We start from the raw sequence: 19,113 nt of genomic DNA on the forward strand, positions 1-19,113 counted from the left end.
ATGGCCGCGAGCCATATACATATATATATATATATATATATATATATATATATATATATATATATATATATATATATATATATATATATATTATAACTGCAGTTGCCTGATTAAATTTAAATCAATGAATACATTACTGCAAATATGCTCCTTACTGCTTCAGGCAAAAGCCAACAGAATTGCCTAATCAAGTTTCATTCCTGCTTTATTGAAGCCCTCTAAACATGCATTTTATGAGGTATACTGTGTGTTTTATTTGGAGTTCCCCAGAAAGGTAAACTTGTTTTTCACGCCCATCAGAAAACACAGCATCGTTCATGAGCAACAAGCTGTTTTATTCATTTTTTGTTGATTTTGCTATAAAAAGAGAAGAAAACATGGCACATGGTAAAGAGGTCAAATGAGAATGTTTACAGGTAGACTGAAAATTGTCCTAAACGATTGGTCAGATGTGAATGTTTCTGCCTTTGCAGCACTTCACAAGGTGGGTCTGTTTGCCATCGTAGAATGTAGAGGCATTTTGTTTCAAGACTAGAGGCTAGCGGAATATGGCTCAGGGCTGTGGAAAACGTGTACCTGATCACTTTGTGCTGCAAATTGTCGGCCACGATTTTTTTTTGTTTGAGAGCTGTAGTTGGCTTTGAGAGCATATGTGAACCTGCAACAAAATATGCTCCAAAACAAACACTGCCGAAGGTGCACACAAAAGAAAAAAAAACATGGCAAAAAGGGGCTTTGAAAACAGGAACACAAAAGACAAAAAACAACACTGGACAAAAGTTGAATCAAAGTTTGATATGAGGTATGTGTCGTTAGTTCACAAATGATTGGACATTCATTGTCCACAAAAAAAAAACTGGCCCAATAAATTAGGAAATGGCAGTTATGCTTTGGCCCATGCGCCAAGAATAACCATGACCAGCAACTCCTCTACAAGTGCTGAGCCACCTACGTATCTCAATGGCATTGTGGACATTTCCTCTTTCTGCGCGCGCATTCAGTGTGACTAGGTTTTGAAGAGTGCACCAATGTAGCACTGAAGACCTGCTGGGTCAAAGGCAAAGCGATTATTGCCTTTTATCATACACAACACTGTTCTCAAACATGAAGCAAACAACACTTGTTTCATTATGCCAGTGTCTAAATCCTCCTCAATCTGGCATATCAAACATCTGCACTTACAATGCATGGATGAATTTTGCATGAACTGTCCTAAACAAAAGTAGCAAACAGCAGCTAGAGGACCAAGCAAACTAATCTAAAAAATAAACCTTTCAGGATGCAATTTTTCATCATCAGTGAGAATTTACCAATCTTCATTTTTAAAGGTTTTCAGCCTGAAAAGTTGCTTATCACGTTATTTTATGCAAGGTACAAAATTTTATCCATGTGGTGATAACACTAACGGCACTGATAATACTGGACACGTGACCAAGTGCTTTCAAATTTAGCCTTCATAGAAGCCACTTTCCTGATAGCAGTACACCTCCTGACTCTTTTCTTTTGGCATCTGAATGCTTTTAACCCAGCAGGCTCCTCTGAGTATTCATAGAGGCAAGCTCAGACGTACTCCTCGTTGGGCTTGGGATGCCCAGGCGTGAGTGGGCTGACCGTGTCCGGCAAGTCAGCAATGTCCGTAAACACACCCACTAAATTCTCAAAGTTCGGTCCCCAATTGAGCAAGCAGTCCCAACCAAGCACTGCACCACTGGGGGGCTTGTATGAGAGGTGTGAAAGGTCATCATCCGAAGCCACTAAGGTGCTTAGCGAGCCTCTAAAAGAGTCAAAACCATCATATGTCTTGGATGGGTCTTCATCATTTTCATTGTCCTCCTCAGCCAGCTTGGAGAAGATCATATTGCCCGGGCCAAAGTCGCGGTGGTGGGCTTTGTCATATCCGTTGTCATATTCGAACTCTGAACAGGTGAAAGAGTCGTTGCCACTTTCATCACTCGAGGAGTCGTGAACTGCAGCGGCATCAAGCAAGGTGGTTGTGGTTGGTCGGTCTTCCAGCAGCTGAGACAGCTTGTCCTTGGTACCTTCACTTCCAGAAGAAGAGACTGCATCCAGAGTGCTCACCAGGCTGGAGTTACGTGGCCTTGCATTGAGGCACTCAATCTCCTCAGCCGTTAGGCCCAGCCCTGCAAGTGGCTGACTGCAGTGGCTTTCAGCAGCCGGAGCACAGGCCTGCTTGAGTTTGGCTGAAGGAAGGCTTCCTGTGCTTCGACTCAGCTGGCTCACAGGACTATTGAGGCTGCGTTCAGAGTTTGTCAGTGGGTCTTTAAAAGGCTTGGAACCACCACCTGGATGAGCGCTGGCCAGGAGGGCTGTCTGAAGCGGTTTTCCACTTATGTCCTGGAGAGTCAATATGCGCGGTGTTTGGCGAGACAGCTCACTGGATGGGCTGAGCCTGGCAAGTGGTGTGCTGTGCATCTTCAAGGCAGATGGACTATCACGAGCCGCTGGCCGCAAGAGAAGCTGCTGCCGTGGGCTGTGGCGCGCCTTGGGGCTGGCTGGGCTGTGCCTGTGCGTGCCGGGGTGCTTGTGCACGCCCTTGTGCAGTTTGCGCAGCTGGCTTCCATCTCGGAACACTCTGTAGTGGTACACAACATCGATGTCCGACGGTGCGATGCTGCTTGCATTTTCTAGGTCGTAATGCTCTGGTTCAGCTGAGCTGTAGGCAGGCTGTTCTGGGCAGCGTGGTGCTGCAAGTGGTGACGATGCATGTAGAACTTCTCGTTCTATGATGTCGGGCCTCTGTGGAGCACGAACCTGCTGCAAGTCAGCGCTGCCTTCTCTCTCTCTGGTCCTCTTGGGCAATACTAGCTCTGGTGCTGATGGTGTACTGCGTGGATGATCCTCTGGTGCAGACGGCGTGGCTGGTTCCGTATAGTTGGGCTCTTGATGTGCGGGCGCCCGAGTGGTGTCAGTCAGCTGATTGATAACACTGCAGCCATTTGACTTGGCTTGGGTGCTACTGGTCGCTGCCTTTGGACGCTTGAGCTTGCACCGGCGGAACACAAGCAAGCTGACAAGGATGACCAGAATGAGCACCACGAAGAAAGCAATCACGAGAATGATGCCCACACCAAGAGGATCGGCCGCCACATCGAGACCAAGAGCTTCCTGGTTGCAGCTGCGTCCCACAGTACCCCTAACCACCAGGTGGAAGTAGTTGTGACTTGCATTGAGAGACTGGAGCTCACCGTTGACAGCAATCTGCTGAATGCAGCCTTGAAAGGACCCTGCACAGGAAAGGTATAATTGCATTTTGCTCAGATGTCAGCCAGTGATCACACGGGGCATTCTGAATTTCAGGACACTGCCTGTGCTTCAAATGCATTGATGAACGATCATTTCAGGTGTCAGGTGCAACTACGACACCATATAATGTCATGTTATGCAGTAAAGTTTCCTTTGATTTTGAGGGATCTCTCTGGAGGGCAATAAAGGTATAGCTGTTAAAGAACAAAATATTAATGCAAGACATTTAGTGTTAACACCATGAGAAAGTTGCCACCCATTATGTATTAACAGCTATGCGGTACATTGCAAGTGTGCATGCTAGAATGCAGGCTCCACTACCTTTAAATCATCTGAACTGCTGTCCTCTCTCTTTCTGGAGTGTTAATGGGTAGACAAAGGGAACAAACACAAAAAGCAGAATGGATGTTGCCAAATGATCAGCGTTGAAGCTACTACATCCCAGTCGAAGAACTTTAGAAAACACAACTGGAACCAACTGCAAGTGCCATAATTGCAATTGATTTTGAGTGTGTTTCGTGTTCTTTCATTTTCTTCACTAGGTTGCTTCATTGATAAGTACAGCAAACTATGAATAGCAAACAAGTACATATTCTTTGAATCCTCTCTAATGGTACCGCAGTTTCTACTGGTCCACGGCATCAGCTATCTCCTTGTCTGCTCTCCCAATTAATTTTGCATTGTACTGGCAGCCTGGGTACTCATATGGAATAGTACAGGCTATTCAAACGTGAATTCATAACATGCTATTAAAAACTTTTTTAAGCTGGGAAGTCTTTTTACTCACTTCTAATTAAACATGATTGTTAAAAGCCATCAAGATATGTACTTTGACATTGCTTTCTCCTCTTGGCCTGCAAGAGAACTTCTGCAGAGAAGGCTCAAAATGCGGTAGATTAATAAATTGCAGTTCATCTTGAATGTGCAATAAATTCTGACAATTTAAAAAAATTGACAAAGGAGTCCAAATTCATGTGAAGAGCCTTGATGTGCCACACGCAACAGTAAGGCAGTATAGAGAACACTGACACCCTCACTGATAAAGGAAAAATGAATAAACAAGTCAAATGAGCTGATAAATGGCGTTTAATTTTGTATTTTTGCCAAGTGCAAAAAAATCACTACTATTTGGAAACCTTGGCACACTTTAAACTAAAGCAAAAAAAAAAACTGATGTTGCAAAAAAAAAACATCTTTATAAGTGAGACACTTCCTACAACACTAATTTTGTTTCATCTCTGTAACACTTGCCAGCAGTCATCTCTCCATTTGTGCTCATCAAAGTGAAAAAAAAAGCAACATTCATGCATCCCTCTGAGTGAAAGCAACATCATTACCTGCAGAATTCTCCTGAGCCACGGAGTTCAAGTCCCAGTGGCCACCAATTGTGAAGGAACTGAGGAAAGGGTCCAGGAAGTCATGCAGGGTGTTGTCAGCTGGGATCTGATGTTCTGCCTCCCCAACAGCAAGAGTGATGGTGCCACTGGGTTCTAACTTGCGGCTGAGAGTAATGTCTTGCCAGCTTCCATCAGAAATGCGCCTTGGATGGCGCCACCTCACAGGCTCCTGTTGTTTTGTCTGAGAGGTGTACTCCAGATGGCCATCCACAAGCTGTAAATTAGCATATAGCACAGGTCAGTCTATGTGTTCATCCGGATTCCCTGAAACCTTGCAGCTTCAAGAAAACTCAACCAAGAACTGCCAAGGAACCCCTATGCCTTTGCTTCTAAGTTAAGCACAAATTAAAAGGCACAGATGCACACCCTTGATTTCAGCTCGATGAGTTAATGCTCCCACAAGGTTCTTCTTGAGACACAGCACACTATTCCTTCTTCCTTTGAAAGAAATGTTTCTTTTTGCTCTGGAGACTAATATGTGATAGCGGGTACAGGGCCACATCTTGCGCTGCACATGCGATAGATGCAATCAGTGGCCAATTGTGCTCCACAGTATCGTGTCTCTTTTGTCTTCATCTAGATGAAGTCCATGGTAATGTGCTCCCGTCCTCATTTGTGGAAGAAAAAAGGACTTAAGTATGGCATTTTTATTTTTATGTCTGCACCACACATAAACCTTTTTGGCGCAATAGGTTTAGGGTACATAATGACATATTGAAAAAAAATACAATATAATGAGATGACGGAGGCATTTAAATCCTCCTGAAGCACTCGAAGAGAATAAATGCCATTCTGTTACTGAACTTTGTTGCATTTCAAAAAAAGAGTTTCATGCACGAAACCGAGTTAAGGGCACATCTCCGAATATTTTAAGAAAATGTGATACTAACTAAAGATTAAAATTCCATTATCGATTTTTTCATGAAAATTTGGCTAAAGATGATTGTTTCTATGATAAAATAGTTGTTGTATAACAGCCAGCTCCATCGCACCATTTTTTTCAACAAATATATTTGTACCCACAGAAATTTGAGCTAGCTGGTTCATGTTTGGAACTTTTACCAGCGCTGCGACAGGGGAGAGGGAAAAAGAAGAGACAAGCGCTACTAACGACTGAAAGTTTATTGAAACATACATGTGTAATATACTCTCTCATGACAATTAGAAGTGCATGCGCTACCCTTCCCTACGAAAAACATAAAAGATACTGCTATGAATCCAAATATGGCACTTCACAATCAGTTACCGACTATGTGCTTACATTACATTTGCCATACATTACAAAGACTGTAATCTTAATGATCGCAGAGTGTCGAAAGCGCCTGATAAAAAATCATGCAATCCACTTCTTAGTAAGGCTAAGATTATGTTCAAGCATCAAGATAAATTGACTAGGGAATTGACTGAAACATATTGTATTGACAAAAACGGAGACATGGGTGTAAGCACACCGTCAGTAACTGTCCATGATTGTGAAGTGTCATATTTGGATTCATAGCAGTACTATCTTTTATGTTTTTCGCGGGAAGGGTGGCGCATGCACTTCTGGTTGTCATGAGAGAGTATATTACCCACTTATGTTTTCAATAAACTTTCAGTTGTTAGTAGCGCTTGTCCTTCTGTCTCTTCTTGTTCCCTGTCCCCTGTTGCAGCGCTGGTAAAAGTTTTGGATATTTCTACCGCTTTTGCCAAAGTCAGCTGGCACTTGCTGACATCAGCTTCAAGTTTCATCAGTTGGTTTAAACTCTAAGCTGATGAAAACTTACTTTGATCCCACAGTTTCCACTCTATTTTCCAAGTTCTGACCTAGGAGGTGGCTACTGACTGACAAGCAATAAATTGAAGGGGCACTTAAGCTCCGCCTTAAGGGTATGATGCGACGGCATTATGGGTTAACGCCAATATATGCGGAATTGGTCATTCTCTACTTTTCATTCCTTGATACCTGGGAGTCCTCATACCATTCTTGGTGCAGTAGTGCCCTGCCCTGCGATGGCAGGTGTTGCCACCGGCGGGCTTGTGAGACCCAGATTGCTCTTCCCAAGCAACCTCTCACAACCATTCATTAATTTAACTGCCACCTACCATGGTGAGCAGTTTTCTCACAATCCGGTGGGTAGCTTGTGATGATGTAACAAGGTCACATAATCTAGATGGCCCACCTGCCCCCTAGGTTGGTTCTAGGGATTATTCGTGCATTTTTCGCTCGCGGCCTATGGCACCAACACCGCCCTTTCTGCCATTAAAAATGTAATGTTCTAGTCTTTTCTTTCATCTTACAACTTATAGATGAAACAGGGAAGCTAAGTAAAAATAGAGTCCTTACTGGAAAAACACAAGAGCATTAAAATTAGGATATTTTCAAACCGTAATCATATAAACTTGTTCACAGAACGCAGAATCAGTATCAAGTCAAATGCAAACAGGACATGTGAAACACATAAAGCAAAAACACAAAAATACTAGCTCTTGGAGAAGAGATGCAGGCAGGTGCCTCACAACATCGCATTTTGCACCTTTTATATCAGTTTTCTTATTTGCATTTCATTTTCCATGGACAGCACTTGTTATGCTTTGTCTGCAACATCAAAAGCATAGCTTCGAGCCTTGCCGTGGCTGCTATTAATCTAGCTTTCATCTTAAAACCACAGGGTTACCAATGCTATACAGGGTACCCCAGCAACAAAAGAAGCAGCTTGTCGCAGGGCTTGGCACTTGTTCACTGTCACCAGCAATCCCATCACAGCTGCAAGAAAAATGAACCAGAAACACAAAATCCGCCTTCAAAAAGCCGCACTTCTCACCTGAAGCCTGGTGTAGTCTCTCTCGGTGGCCACTTGTAGAAGCAGCCCCGAGTCTGCTCTGGTGCGGATCCTGAAGGCCATCGTCTTGGAGTTGGCCGTGCTCCTGGCACCACGTCGGCTTTGCTGCAAAAGTAGGGCTGCCCGCCTGTGCTTCTCCTGGGGAACAAGCTCCAAGTATGAGCCGCTTCCAAGTGAATAGGGCTCTAGGGCTGCAAGAAAATGTTTAAAACAGTGTAAGGTGTTTGAATCAGAGACCACGGCATCATTTACTCATCTGCACACCACTCTTCTTCACCTTTGCAGTCAGAAGTTTCCTGAATCTAAGCAGTGTTTCTGTAGGAGCCTTGACTCAGTTAAGAATGTGAGATCAGCACAGGACAGGGTTAATTGGAGAGACATGGGAAAGGCCTTTGCCCTGCAGTGGGTGCAGTCAGGCTGATGATGATGATGTCTAAAAATGCTGATTAGATTAATTAGACTAAATATTACTAGCCCCATATAAGACTAGACTGACAGAGACTGCAGAGGGGCACAAGATCAGGCAAGGCTGGACCTTTTTATTCCCACATAAGAATGCTCACCTTCATTGCAGTCGTGTGCAAGAAGGCGTCCTCCAGAGCAGGTGCACCGGCTCGTGAACCAGAGATCGTGGCACTGGGTGCCACCTTTGCAACCACCAGCACAGGGGTCACCGCGCCGACCGCAGGCTACTGTTGTGTACTGTGCTCTCAGTGGCGCATCCAGTGCGAGTGGGTGGCCGTCCACCGCAACGCTGTGCATGCAGCCCACAAAGTCATCAGCTGACACCTGGCTAGGTCGCTCCAGCAGTGGTTCCACTGATGGCAACCCACCCACATAAAGCGGCTGGCTGCTCAGGCTCAGGGTTCTGTGTGCAAAGAAGAAAAAAACCTCCTCGTCAGTCTCATCATCTAGAGTTCTTTAAGCGTGAAATGTTTCACTTGGTCATGCAAACACTTTTCTGCATGGCAAGAGGTGCTGTACAAAGAAACCCAGCCACATTATATGTGACACCACCGCTAGGCTCCCATGAATGCTCCCACACTCGCGCTGCTCCATAACTAAACTGTCAATCAGCTTTCAATCCCACAGCCCACTGGTTCAAACTGACCACTCCGGGGACAGATATGTTTTTGCTTGTTCTTTTTAGTTTCATTGTGTGCCCTTCTCAAAATATGAGGAATATCATTTTCAAGCAAACACACAGCTATAGGCATGAAGACGTAAAAAGTAGCAATGGAAAAAGCAGTGCAACAGACAAAGACAAAAAAAAAAGACATGAGCACTGAGTCAGCACTCATGTTTTCAGATCCTTTTGCCCTCACCTGTTGTGCTGCATTTTCCATTGCTCCAAATGAATCAGCTAGCCCAGATTGCTATTTTCAATCAGCTCATATAAAATGTCTATCATCACGAGTCACAACCCAAAAGTACTGTTAGGAGTATTCGAAAAGTAGAAGTAAGATCAAATGGCTAATCCACTTAGAATACAGTGCTTCTTGTATGCTTTTTATTGACCTTTTCAATTTTGCCATGTTGCTTTTTATATTTTTACACTCATGTTCCTGCCTGAGCATAATTTGTGCAGTACTCATGCCCTTTTTGGTGTGGGCAAACACACAGAATACAAGCTTTATAAAGCGTATATTCTTGTTCCTAATACAACTTACCACATTTAGTTTATCACAGTATAAATAAACAGAGAATGGGCATGACGTGGCACCTACTGTTCCTACTGCATGCTGATAGCCTTCACACTCACCCTGCTTGCCCAGTGACCGACAAGGAGCAACTTGAGTTTGCATGAGAGCATTCTTCACAGAATTCACCATGGTCTTGGCAGCTTACGACCGAAAGTGAGGCCACCTACAAAGGCAGAAGAAAAAAGCAACTTTAATATTCAAAGCCATGGCATGCAACAATGCAGTCATGCATAAATATGGGTACCAGCACAGACTGCAGTAAATTCTAGGCATTACTTAAAATGCTATTTTCCTTTTGAGAAAGCTCACCAAGCAGCCATAGGGTATTTAAAATTAGCAGGGATTTGTAACCCATGCACTTCAGTTGTGAGGGGTTCAGTCCACTTACCCGGCCGTTGCGAATGACGGTGACTCTGTGCCATCCACCATCTGCAACTTCTTTGTCAACGGAGACCTTGGCGATGGCCGTGCGAGATCCACCGAATGAAAACTGTGCTTTGCCGTCCACAATCTCGAGAGCCACAAAGTCAGAGCGGCCACCATTCTGCACCCCAAAGTTGTATGCAAGCAAGGCATCCCTTTGGTTTGTAGAGAACACGATGGAAATGTCGTTTGTGCTTGGCTTGAGTGAGGGGAACGCCATGTACGAGTAGGGTTGGAAGCCATATGTTGATTTCTCACAATGCTTTCCAAAGTAGTTGGGCTCACACTGGCAGTGGTAACCTGCATAGGAGAGCAAAGCAATGTCCCATGAAGCATTATTTATACAAACTTTGCTGGTGCATTCTTAGTAACTTCTAGTGTAAATGCAACCACAACCAATATAAGTACTGGTCTCTAATTAAAGCTTAATCAGTTACAGCAGCTCCTATGAGAATGCGTGCTGCATTTTTCTTACACTTACAAGCCTAATAGCTGTATTTTTGTAAAAGTACATCTGGTTTCTCTGTGTACCAGGACAACCAATATATCTCATTTTGTTTGTTCAAATCTAAAGGTCAACGGCATATTACCTGTTCATCTGATAGAAAAAACATTAAAACCAATGCATAATTCAGCTGTACCAGAAATTTGACAGGTCCAGCTAATAAAACTTATTAGAAATGCAGGCATCTATCAGATGTCCTGCAGTAGCTAATTATTAAAGAGACAGAGTCAACTGCTCCATGCACTCAAGCAATATTAAGGATTGAATAGAAGTGGCATCCATATGTGTAAATGCCTTTTATAAGTGAAAAGGAGGACAAAGGACATGCGAGGCGAATGAGTTGCAAACCTGCAGGTCCATCGCTGATGCAGGTGCCTCCATTGCGGCACCGGCTTGGTCGACAGCCATCGGCCGCCTGCTCGCACAGGCTTCCCTTGAAGCCGAGTCGGCAGAGGCAGAAGAACGAGCCACCAGGAGCCTCCCGGCAGCTGCCGCCATTCTTGCATGGTGAGCTAGCACAGCTCTCCTGGCGTGCACTTTCGCACCGGGGGCCTTGACGGTCAGGTGGACACGCACACCGAAAGCCTGCCTCGGGGTCCGGTTGACAGGGGGCTCCATCCATGCAGGGGTTTGGTGAGCATGGATCCAGTTGATCCTGGCACTGGTCCCCAGAAAATCCGCTGGGGCAGGAGCAGGCGAAGGAGCGGCTAGCACGGGGAGACACGAACACGAGTTGGGGTGAGTCCAGAATGAGTAGCGAGGGCTGCAGGTCAAGGAAGCTGTAGCAGGTGCCACCGTTTTGGCAGGGTGTGCTCATGCATGGCTCGAATCCAATCAGAATGGTCTTGGCAAGCATCCCTTGGAGGGAGTCCTTCTTGGCTTCAAGACGCCGAACCACTTTGTCAGGGGCCACCAGGGCACCGGATAACCTCTTCACAGCCAGAGCCAGCTGGAGTTGCCCTTGAACGTCTGTCATGCTGTATATAATTGGTGCACCTAAGCCCTGCATGGGGTGAATTCCAAGTCAGCCTCGTTAGTTAGGCAACTGTAAATGCTTTTATTAGAGGGCAGTTTAGCAAAGTGGCTGCAATGACTTGTCATCATCTTTTGACATCATTTTTTGCGATTCATTTAAAGAAGTCTTTAATGATCTGTTTCTGACTTGCACTTCTTTCATCTTAGTTTCATTTGATCCACTTCAAAGATTTAGGTTAAAACTAGTGAAGCTATTTACCATACTTGTCCAAAAGATTTCATTTTGCACTGAAAATTTACAGCATATATATGTATTTCATTAACGCAAGTTTGATATTTGTGTTCTAATATGATATAATCAAGTGAAGTGATGAGGTCAGAACATTTGTAGGAATAGCCTAGCTGCATTGCTGGTGCAAGACGGTTAGTTGGAGACAACTGTCAGGTGCCTTTGTCATGCAGTGAACTTAGCTAGGCTGATATAGCATAAACACATAGCAAAAACATAAATCAATGATAACAGTCCTGAACTGTCGCATCTTTTCACAGCTACTACTTCCAATATTTACATCCAGTGCTTTGCAGTGGCTACACTTATTTCTGGGCCTATGCAAGAACCATGTGCACTCACCTCAAGTATATGTCCTAGCAGTCCAAGGAACCTATCATAAGTGGAGCTCAAGAAGTCGTGGGCAGATTGGTTGACAATGTTCAGCGATATGCTGTTCTCCACAGTAGCATTGTCAAAAGCCTTAAACTGAACGTTGACAGTTGAAGTGACGTCTTGATGATAGCCATCGTTCCCACGCACAGTGAGGCTGTAGTTGCTGGGGCTGAGCAGCCGAGATGCATGCAGATCGCAGTGGCTCACAATACTAAAGATTGTGTCACGACCTTGCAAGCGACACTGATATTCACCGGTAGCATCAGGGTCAAGGGGTCTGACATCTGCAATCTTCCCTCCCGGAAATAAGTTTTGGTAGACCCACACCATAACTGTGACAAGGCGTGGTGCTGAAGGGCTATCATTCTTGTCAACCAGCATGACAGTTAGGGTGTGTCGCGCTCTTATGGGTGGGTTGCCGCTGTCCTGTACTTCAACCAAAAGCTGTATGGATGGTGTCGCTTCACGATCAAGTCGCTGTGTTGTCCTCAGAAGTCCAGTGTCACGGTCGAGTTCAAACAGGCTCTTCCTAGCCCCACCTACCAGAGTGTAAGTAAAGGGTGCTCCATTGGGTGCTAGGTCAGGGTCCCTGGCGGACAAGGTCACAACACTCGTGTAAGGGGGCTCATCTTCAAGCACATAACCCAAGAGGTCAGCAGGTTCAAGCTCGGGACCGTTATCGTTGACGTCATCCAGTGTCACACGAACCACTGTAGTTCCCGTTTGTGGCGGGCTTCCATGGTCAATAGCAGCAACAGTTAATGAGTACACTGGGACAGTTTCACGATCTAAGGGCATTGAAGTCTGCACAAGGCCAGTCTGTGCATCCACACTGAAGACCTTGTTTGGGTCACCGTCAACGATTGAGTAGAAAAACTGATGGTTGTTGGGGCGCACATCTCGGTCCACTGCAGACACTGTCAGCACAGACGAACCCACAGGAGCTGCTTCACTGATTCGGGCTTCGTACAATGCCTGCAGAAACACTGGAGGGTCGTTGCCATCTTGGATGCTCACAACAACTTGTGCTTCATCAGTGTCATTGCCACGAATGCTTCCAGCGTTCTTGGCCATCACAGACAAAACCACTCGGGCCTGCGCTTCACGGTCGAGAATGCGTGCCACCGTTATTATGCCTGTGCTCGGCTGGATGCGAAATCCTCGGTCATTGCTGCTTCCCACAAAGAGGAAATAGACGTGGCCATCAGGTCCAGAATCTTCATCTGTAGCAAGAACACGGCCAACTGCTGTTCCCACTGCTGTAGACTCACTGACCGCAAACTGGAACACAGGCTGTACAAACCGAGGATAAAATTCGTTCTTTCCCGTGATGTGCACACGCAGCTGACAGGAGCTGTACTGTAAAGATCCAGGATTGCTCGCCACTACTTCCAGGACATATTCACTGGCCTGCTCATAGTCAAACGTTGCCTTTGTCGTCACCAGCCCTGTGTGGCTGTCGATGGCAAAGTCTGAAGATCCCACTAGAGCGTACTGAATAAGTTTGTTTCGACCAGAGTCTGCATCTGTCGCTATGAGCTGTGTCACAATAGTCCCTGTGGGTTCATTTTCTGGCACATATGCGTCGAAGACAGTGGAATTGAATTCTGGAGCACAGTCATTGACGTCGGTCACGATAACAGTCAGTGTAGCCCAGGCGCACTTGGCATGAAATGCGCAGTCACATGCACTGATGTTGAGCCGAAACTCTGGTGTGCTTTCATAATCCAAGACACGGTGGATGGTCATTGCTCCACTCTGCGGTTCCATTGTGAAGCTGTCGTTGATATTTCCAGACTGAATTGAGTAACGCACCAGACCATTCAGACCTGCAGGAGCAATGATACAAAATATAGTCAATCATGTTAACTTTGGAAGCTGCCATAGCATACATGATAAAAAAATCTATATGGTACCCTCTTGGGGATTTCTTGCTTTCTAAAGCATTTATGCCAGTTGTGCATTCAGGAGGAAAAATAACTTAGCGCGTAACTCAAAAATGATAACACACAGCATTCACACACATCTACCAAGCTAGAAATGCTTTTCTAATAGTCTGGCAGCCAAACTGTCTCGTGCAGATAACTCCAGCAGAGACACATAACTAGGAAAAAGAAGATTACCTGTGTCAGCATCTGTGGCAGAGACAGTGAGTAGCTCGGAGCTGACAGGCTCATTCTCAGGGATGATGATCTGGTAGCTTAATGCACTGAACACAGGGTTGAACTGGTTTTCAGCAGTGATGACAACAGACACCAAAGTGTCAGCTGTCTTGGGTGGCACCCCTTGATCAGTAGCAGTGACCTTCACAACAAACTTCTGGCCCTGGTACCTTGGCACTGGTTTTGCCACTGTCAGCCATCCTGAAAAAGAGGTGATATTAACCTTCCATCATGAACTAACCACGCACACAACCTGTACATATTTCTTTTTTGTGTGTTAATAGTTTGTGTGTATATTACCTCTCCCTCTATCCCTGTCCCCTCACCTCTTTCATTTCATTTCTCCATTTCGCCTGCCATCCTTTACTTCCGCTGCCCCAGCACAGGAGCTTCAGTATCGATGGCAGATGCCGGGGCTAGCAAAAATTTTTGCCTTCCTTTTTTATTATTATTTTAATAAAACCACTACTACTACTACTACTACTACTACTACTACTACTACTACTACTACTACTACTACTACTACTACTAACCTTGGCGGGAAAATAACAAGTTTAAAGGCCAGTTACATGGGCTGTCAGAGGCAACAGTTTGTGATGCGGGTGTAGGGAAGAAAAATTTTCGGCACAATCATGCAAGTCAATCATCTGAAATGCCTGCAGCTATGGGGGGACATGCATGCTCTATCTGTTCTGTCTGCTGGTATCAGTATCAGGTAACTACACCACATGGCAGAATAACAGTGTGTTTCAGAGCAAATGATTTAGCTGATGGCTGTAAATATAGTTAACTTTACATGACTCTCTTCCTCCCATATCTTCTAAATGCTGTGAGGGATTGAGAGCTGAGAGTGCTCTACATTTTTCCCCTCATAGCCAGGATTTGAGAAGCTATCAGTTTTAGCAGTGAAGAAATACTAAATTTACAGGCTCATTTTGAAGCACCTACCATATTAATTCTAAGCATATGAGGTATTTGCAGCTTGTAGGATGAACTCTTCAGTAATAAAAATATTTAATCTGCTGCATGCAGCTGACACCTTAGCATCTTGCTTAACTGAAAGAGCGATTAGAAAAACATTTGGGGGCAAAGAACTATAGAATGTAGGAGGTGAAAAATTACCAGATGATGGGTGAACATCAAGGAGACCAGTTCCATTTCCACCAGCGATGCTGTACACCAGCTCTGCATTGATGCCAACATCCTGGTCATCCCTTGCAGTCACTTGAAGCACTGACATTCCGACAACAGCATTGTCTGGCAGTGGTGAAAAGTATGCTGCCGTGTCAAATTTAGGCATGTGGTTGTTGGCATCGACAACGTTGACATAAATAGTAGCCTCAGACGACAGTGGTGGCTTTCCGTGGTCTGTAGCCAGCACCCGAAGCACGTGCTGGTTTTCAGGGGAGGCCATGCCTCTGGGCGATCGTCTATAGCGAAGCGGCTGCTTGCTTAACAGTTCACCTGTGGTAGGGTCCAAACGGAAGAAATCAGACGGGTGCCGGAGTGCATAGGTGACAGCTGAATTAGGCCCGGATTTGTCCGCATCCATTGCTGTGACGCGGCCAATAAAAGCTCCAGCCTGCTGCAACTCAGCAAGCCTGAATCTGTACACTGGCTGAACAAATCTCGGTGCATTGTCATTCATGTCGTGAAGAGAGATGGTTAATGGTGTCTCAGCTTTCCAGGACCCATCGACAGCTGCCACTTTGAGCAGATACTCTTCGTGCAGTTCTCTGTCCAGCAGGCCGGCAACAGTCACATTTCCCGAGTATGGGTCTATGGCAAATCGCTCACCCGGGTTCTCTGTGAAACTGTATGTTGCGTTGGCATTTTCAGCCGCATCTCGGTCAGAGGATGTAACTTGGATGACAAAAGATCCGATCGGGGCATTTTCAGTTACGTTCACGCTGAAGAGCCTGGTGAATCGCGGCGGGTTGTCATTCTTATCGGTGACAGTGACAATAACCGTGGCAGTTCCTGTCAGGCTTGGGCTTCCATGATCGCTGGCTTCCACCAAGAATTGGTAGGAGGAAATCTGCTCACGGTCCAGCCTAGCTGTGGTGCGCAGTTCGCCTGTATTGGCGTGCAGTTCGAAAGGCAAGGACGCGGCGCTCTCCTTTGATGTCATGGGCCGTAGTTTGTACCTCACTCTTCCATTCTTGTCACTGTCTGCATCACGGGCATAGAGTTTGGCAATCAGCTGACCTGGGAGCTGCTCTTCCCTTACTGAAGTGTTGTACAGATCTTGTTCAAACTCCGGTACATTGTCGTTTACATCAGTCAAGTCTATGTCAATTCTTATTGCACTGCTCAGCATTGGGTCATCACTGTCCCCAGCTGCCAGCCACAGTTGCATTTTCGGCATTGTTTCCAGATCCAGCACTTCGCCGCGCACTACTCTGAGGTCTCCGGTAGTTGGATTCAAGGCAAATGCACCACCACTGTTTCCTCCTGCAATGTAGTAGGAGATTCTGGCAGCTGGTCCAGTTTTAGGAGACGTTGCCAATATGGTTGTCAATACTTGTTCCTTGCTTCCGGTTCCACCTTCGGAGAGCGTAAGTCTACTTGTTGTGCCTGGCTGGAACTTGGGGAAGAGGTTACTGCTGGCAACAAAAGCTCGAACACTGGCACTTGATGACAGTGGAACTTTTCCTTGGTCTGTGGCATGAATGTGAAAGATGTAGATGATGTCCTTCTTCTGTCCGGCCGGTAACTTCTTGGCCAAACGCACAATCCCCGTCTCCTGGTTGATTTGAAATTTCTCCGCATCTGGCCCCGAGAGGTGAAAGATGAGCCGTCCATTCGCTCCGGTATCCATGTCATGTGCTTGGGCCCCAAGGATAAAATGGCCTGTGGGGTAGGAACAGAACGTGTTGGCAGTCTCCCACCTAACATATGCTTTCAAGTAAAGCATACCCTAGAATTTGCTGCAGAAAAGATAAAGCTGTGTTTTGCAAGTATTTTTACCTTTTGTGAAGGCATTTCTCAACTCCAAGAAGCCACACACAACAAATCTTTTCTTCTTTGATGATTTAACAACTTTTTTCTTTCACATAAGTCTAGGTGTACTTAGCCTTGTGCTTCCCCCAGTTTTTTTTTAATTAGTGGCTCATAAAAATATCACCAGGAACACAATAAAAAATATGTACATACTAAATTTTATTATCCCTGCCTCATTTCTGTTGACTTTAAAGCATAACAAATGCAAGGATAAAGCTCATCTCAGCTTAATTCCCACAACACGATATGTACCTTCAAATCAAGCTCATTAGACGTTTTAGTGACAGTACCATAGAGCTACATCTTACCTGTATCAGAGTTTTCTGGAATGACAACCGTCATGTTGGTTTTACTGAACACTGGCCTGTTGTCATTCTCGTCGGTCACAAGTATAATGACTTCTGTTGTTGCGGTGTGCCGCCTTGTCAGGCCACTGTCCTCAGCAACGAGTAGAAGCACGTAGCGCTCACACTCTTCGTGATCCATTGGGACCTGGGCTGTGAGTAATCCACTGTCCGGGTCTACCCGAAACTGGCTTGAATTTTCTCCACGTAGGGAGTACCTGAAAGAGCATAGGAGCAGCCATTGTAAACACACAAGTGGTGGCACTGCAGATGATATATTTCATTAACCCAATTTATAGGGCCTGGCTTCATTACATCATGTTACAACAGTGTATGTTCTTGTTATTGCAAATGTTATTCACTATAAATAATCTGCAAATTGCGCAGACCATATTACGTAAATCTAAAACACTTTTTTAAATACCTACTTATACACCCGTAAGTGCAAGAGCAGTGCTTGTTTATTTGAGATGATCAAATCCAAGAGGACTGAGGGTTAAATCATCATTTTAATTTTAAAAATAAGCAAGTGGCTACTAAATATTGGGTGGAAGAAAAAAACAAGAGAGACAAATTCCTCGAGTAGGGTCACTTCTACTAAATGCAACTGCTTCTAAAAGTTGTGCTCAAAAGGTTCACCCCCATTCAAATCTTGAAAAGAAATGGCATAGTTTACCGCTTTGAACTTAATGCATTACTTGGTTTGTAAAACATTCGTTGTGAGCTTGGCAAGCGCTTCTGATGCACGGCCACAAAGCCTGGCACTGACCTGATCTGTGCATTTCGTCCAGAATCCGCATCAGTGGCTGTGATGGTTGCAAGAGGTGTGTTTACTGGCTGATTCTCAGGCAGGCTAACAGTGTAGCGACTGCGTTCAAACCGGGGAGCATTGTCATTGACATCACTAACAAGCACATTAATAGTGCCTGTCCCAGTCTGCCTTGGACTGCCTGCAATGAGATGCAAAAGAATCCATCTGTTGCACAGAATGTCTATATTGTCATCAAACTTTAATAGTTTCCAGTTTCGATTTTGAATGACAGACAGATGCTAAAAAGTGTCCAGTTTGCAATGCTATACATTATGAGCGAAAACTACAGTGCTGAGCATCTCTTATTCAACATGTGGCGTAATGCAAGCTATTATTATGCACTTCAGTATAGTTAGTTCTTAACTGCATGACAGCTGCCATATGATTGTGCAATGTACAATCACTACTGAACTTTAGTTTGGAAGAACAAAAATAAAAGATTGCACTTTCGCATTAAAACACGTTCAAAGAATGCCCCATTTTCATAAATGCATGCATTACACTTCTCACACATCACCGTACTGTCATAAAGTGAATGTGCTTGCTCTAACTTGTCATTAAGGCCACATTGTAACAGCCATACTCCATTTCAAAGGTACTTTGCAGCACTGTGGAACCTACAGCTCTTTCGACCAATTAGGGCTGCAGGAACACAACATATATAGTTCCCCAAATATTTGAACAATGTTGAAACATGTTTCAAACAATTATTGCGGTAATTTGAAAGGAACTTCTGGTGTTTTTTTAATTAAAGCTAGCATTTCGTTCACTGGTTAAATTAGCAGAGAAAGACTGCACAAACATAGCACTGCTGAGGCCTGCTGCAAAGTGTAGTACATGCGCTGCCAGTCACAAACATAGCGTACGCCGAGTTGGCTAAGTCTGCATGCAGCAGCTGCACACTGGTGCTCTTGCCTTCCCCGTGATGGAGCCACCTGTTGTGGTATGATGGTAACGAGGAACACATTTATGTAGTACACACCATTCTGACTCTGTAGGTTCCACAGTGCTGCAAAATACTAGTGAGGGAGTGTAGGGAA

At 45.0% G+C, this 19,113-nt stretch overlaps 1 protein-coding gene across 1 annotated transcript in view; it reads right to left on the reverse strand.

Annotated features, from left to right (window-relative positions):
• Positions 1–314: 314 nt before the first annotated feature.
• LOC144128941 (cadherin-related tumor suppressor-like) overlaps positions 315–19,113 on the reverse strand; it is an 86,911-nt gene continuing 68,112 nt past the window's right edge. Inside the window, 12 exon segments of the mRNA XM_077662764.1 lie at positions 315–3,245; positions 4,602–4,875; positions 7,466–7,674; positions 8,047–8,351; positions 9,246–9,349; positions 9,575–9,909; positions 10,463–11,117; positions 11,721–13,582; positions 13,877–14,116; positions 15,038–16,768; positions 17,227–17,480; positions 18,032–18,212. Of these exon segments, the coding sequence (XP_077518890.1) occupies positions 1,561–3,245; positions 4,602–4,875; positions 7,466–7,674; positions 8,047–8,351; positions 9,246–9,349; positions 9,575–9,909; positions 10,463–11,117; positions 11,721–13,582; positions 13,877–14,116; positions 15,038–16,768; positions 17,227–17,480; positions 18,032–18,212 (7,835 nt within the window). The 3' untranslated portion in view covers positions 315–1,560.

This window comes from Amblyomma americanum, chromosome 4 (assembly GCF_052857255.1).
Source record: "Amblyomma americanum isolate KBUSLIRL-KWMA chromosome 4, ASM5285725v1, whole genome shotgun sequence".
In the NCBI taxonomy this organism is placed as follows: Eukaryota; Metazoa; Arthropoda; class Arachnida; order Ixodida; family Ixodidae; genus Amblyomma; species Amblyomma americanum.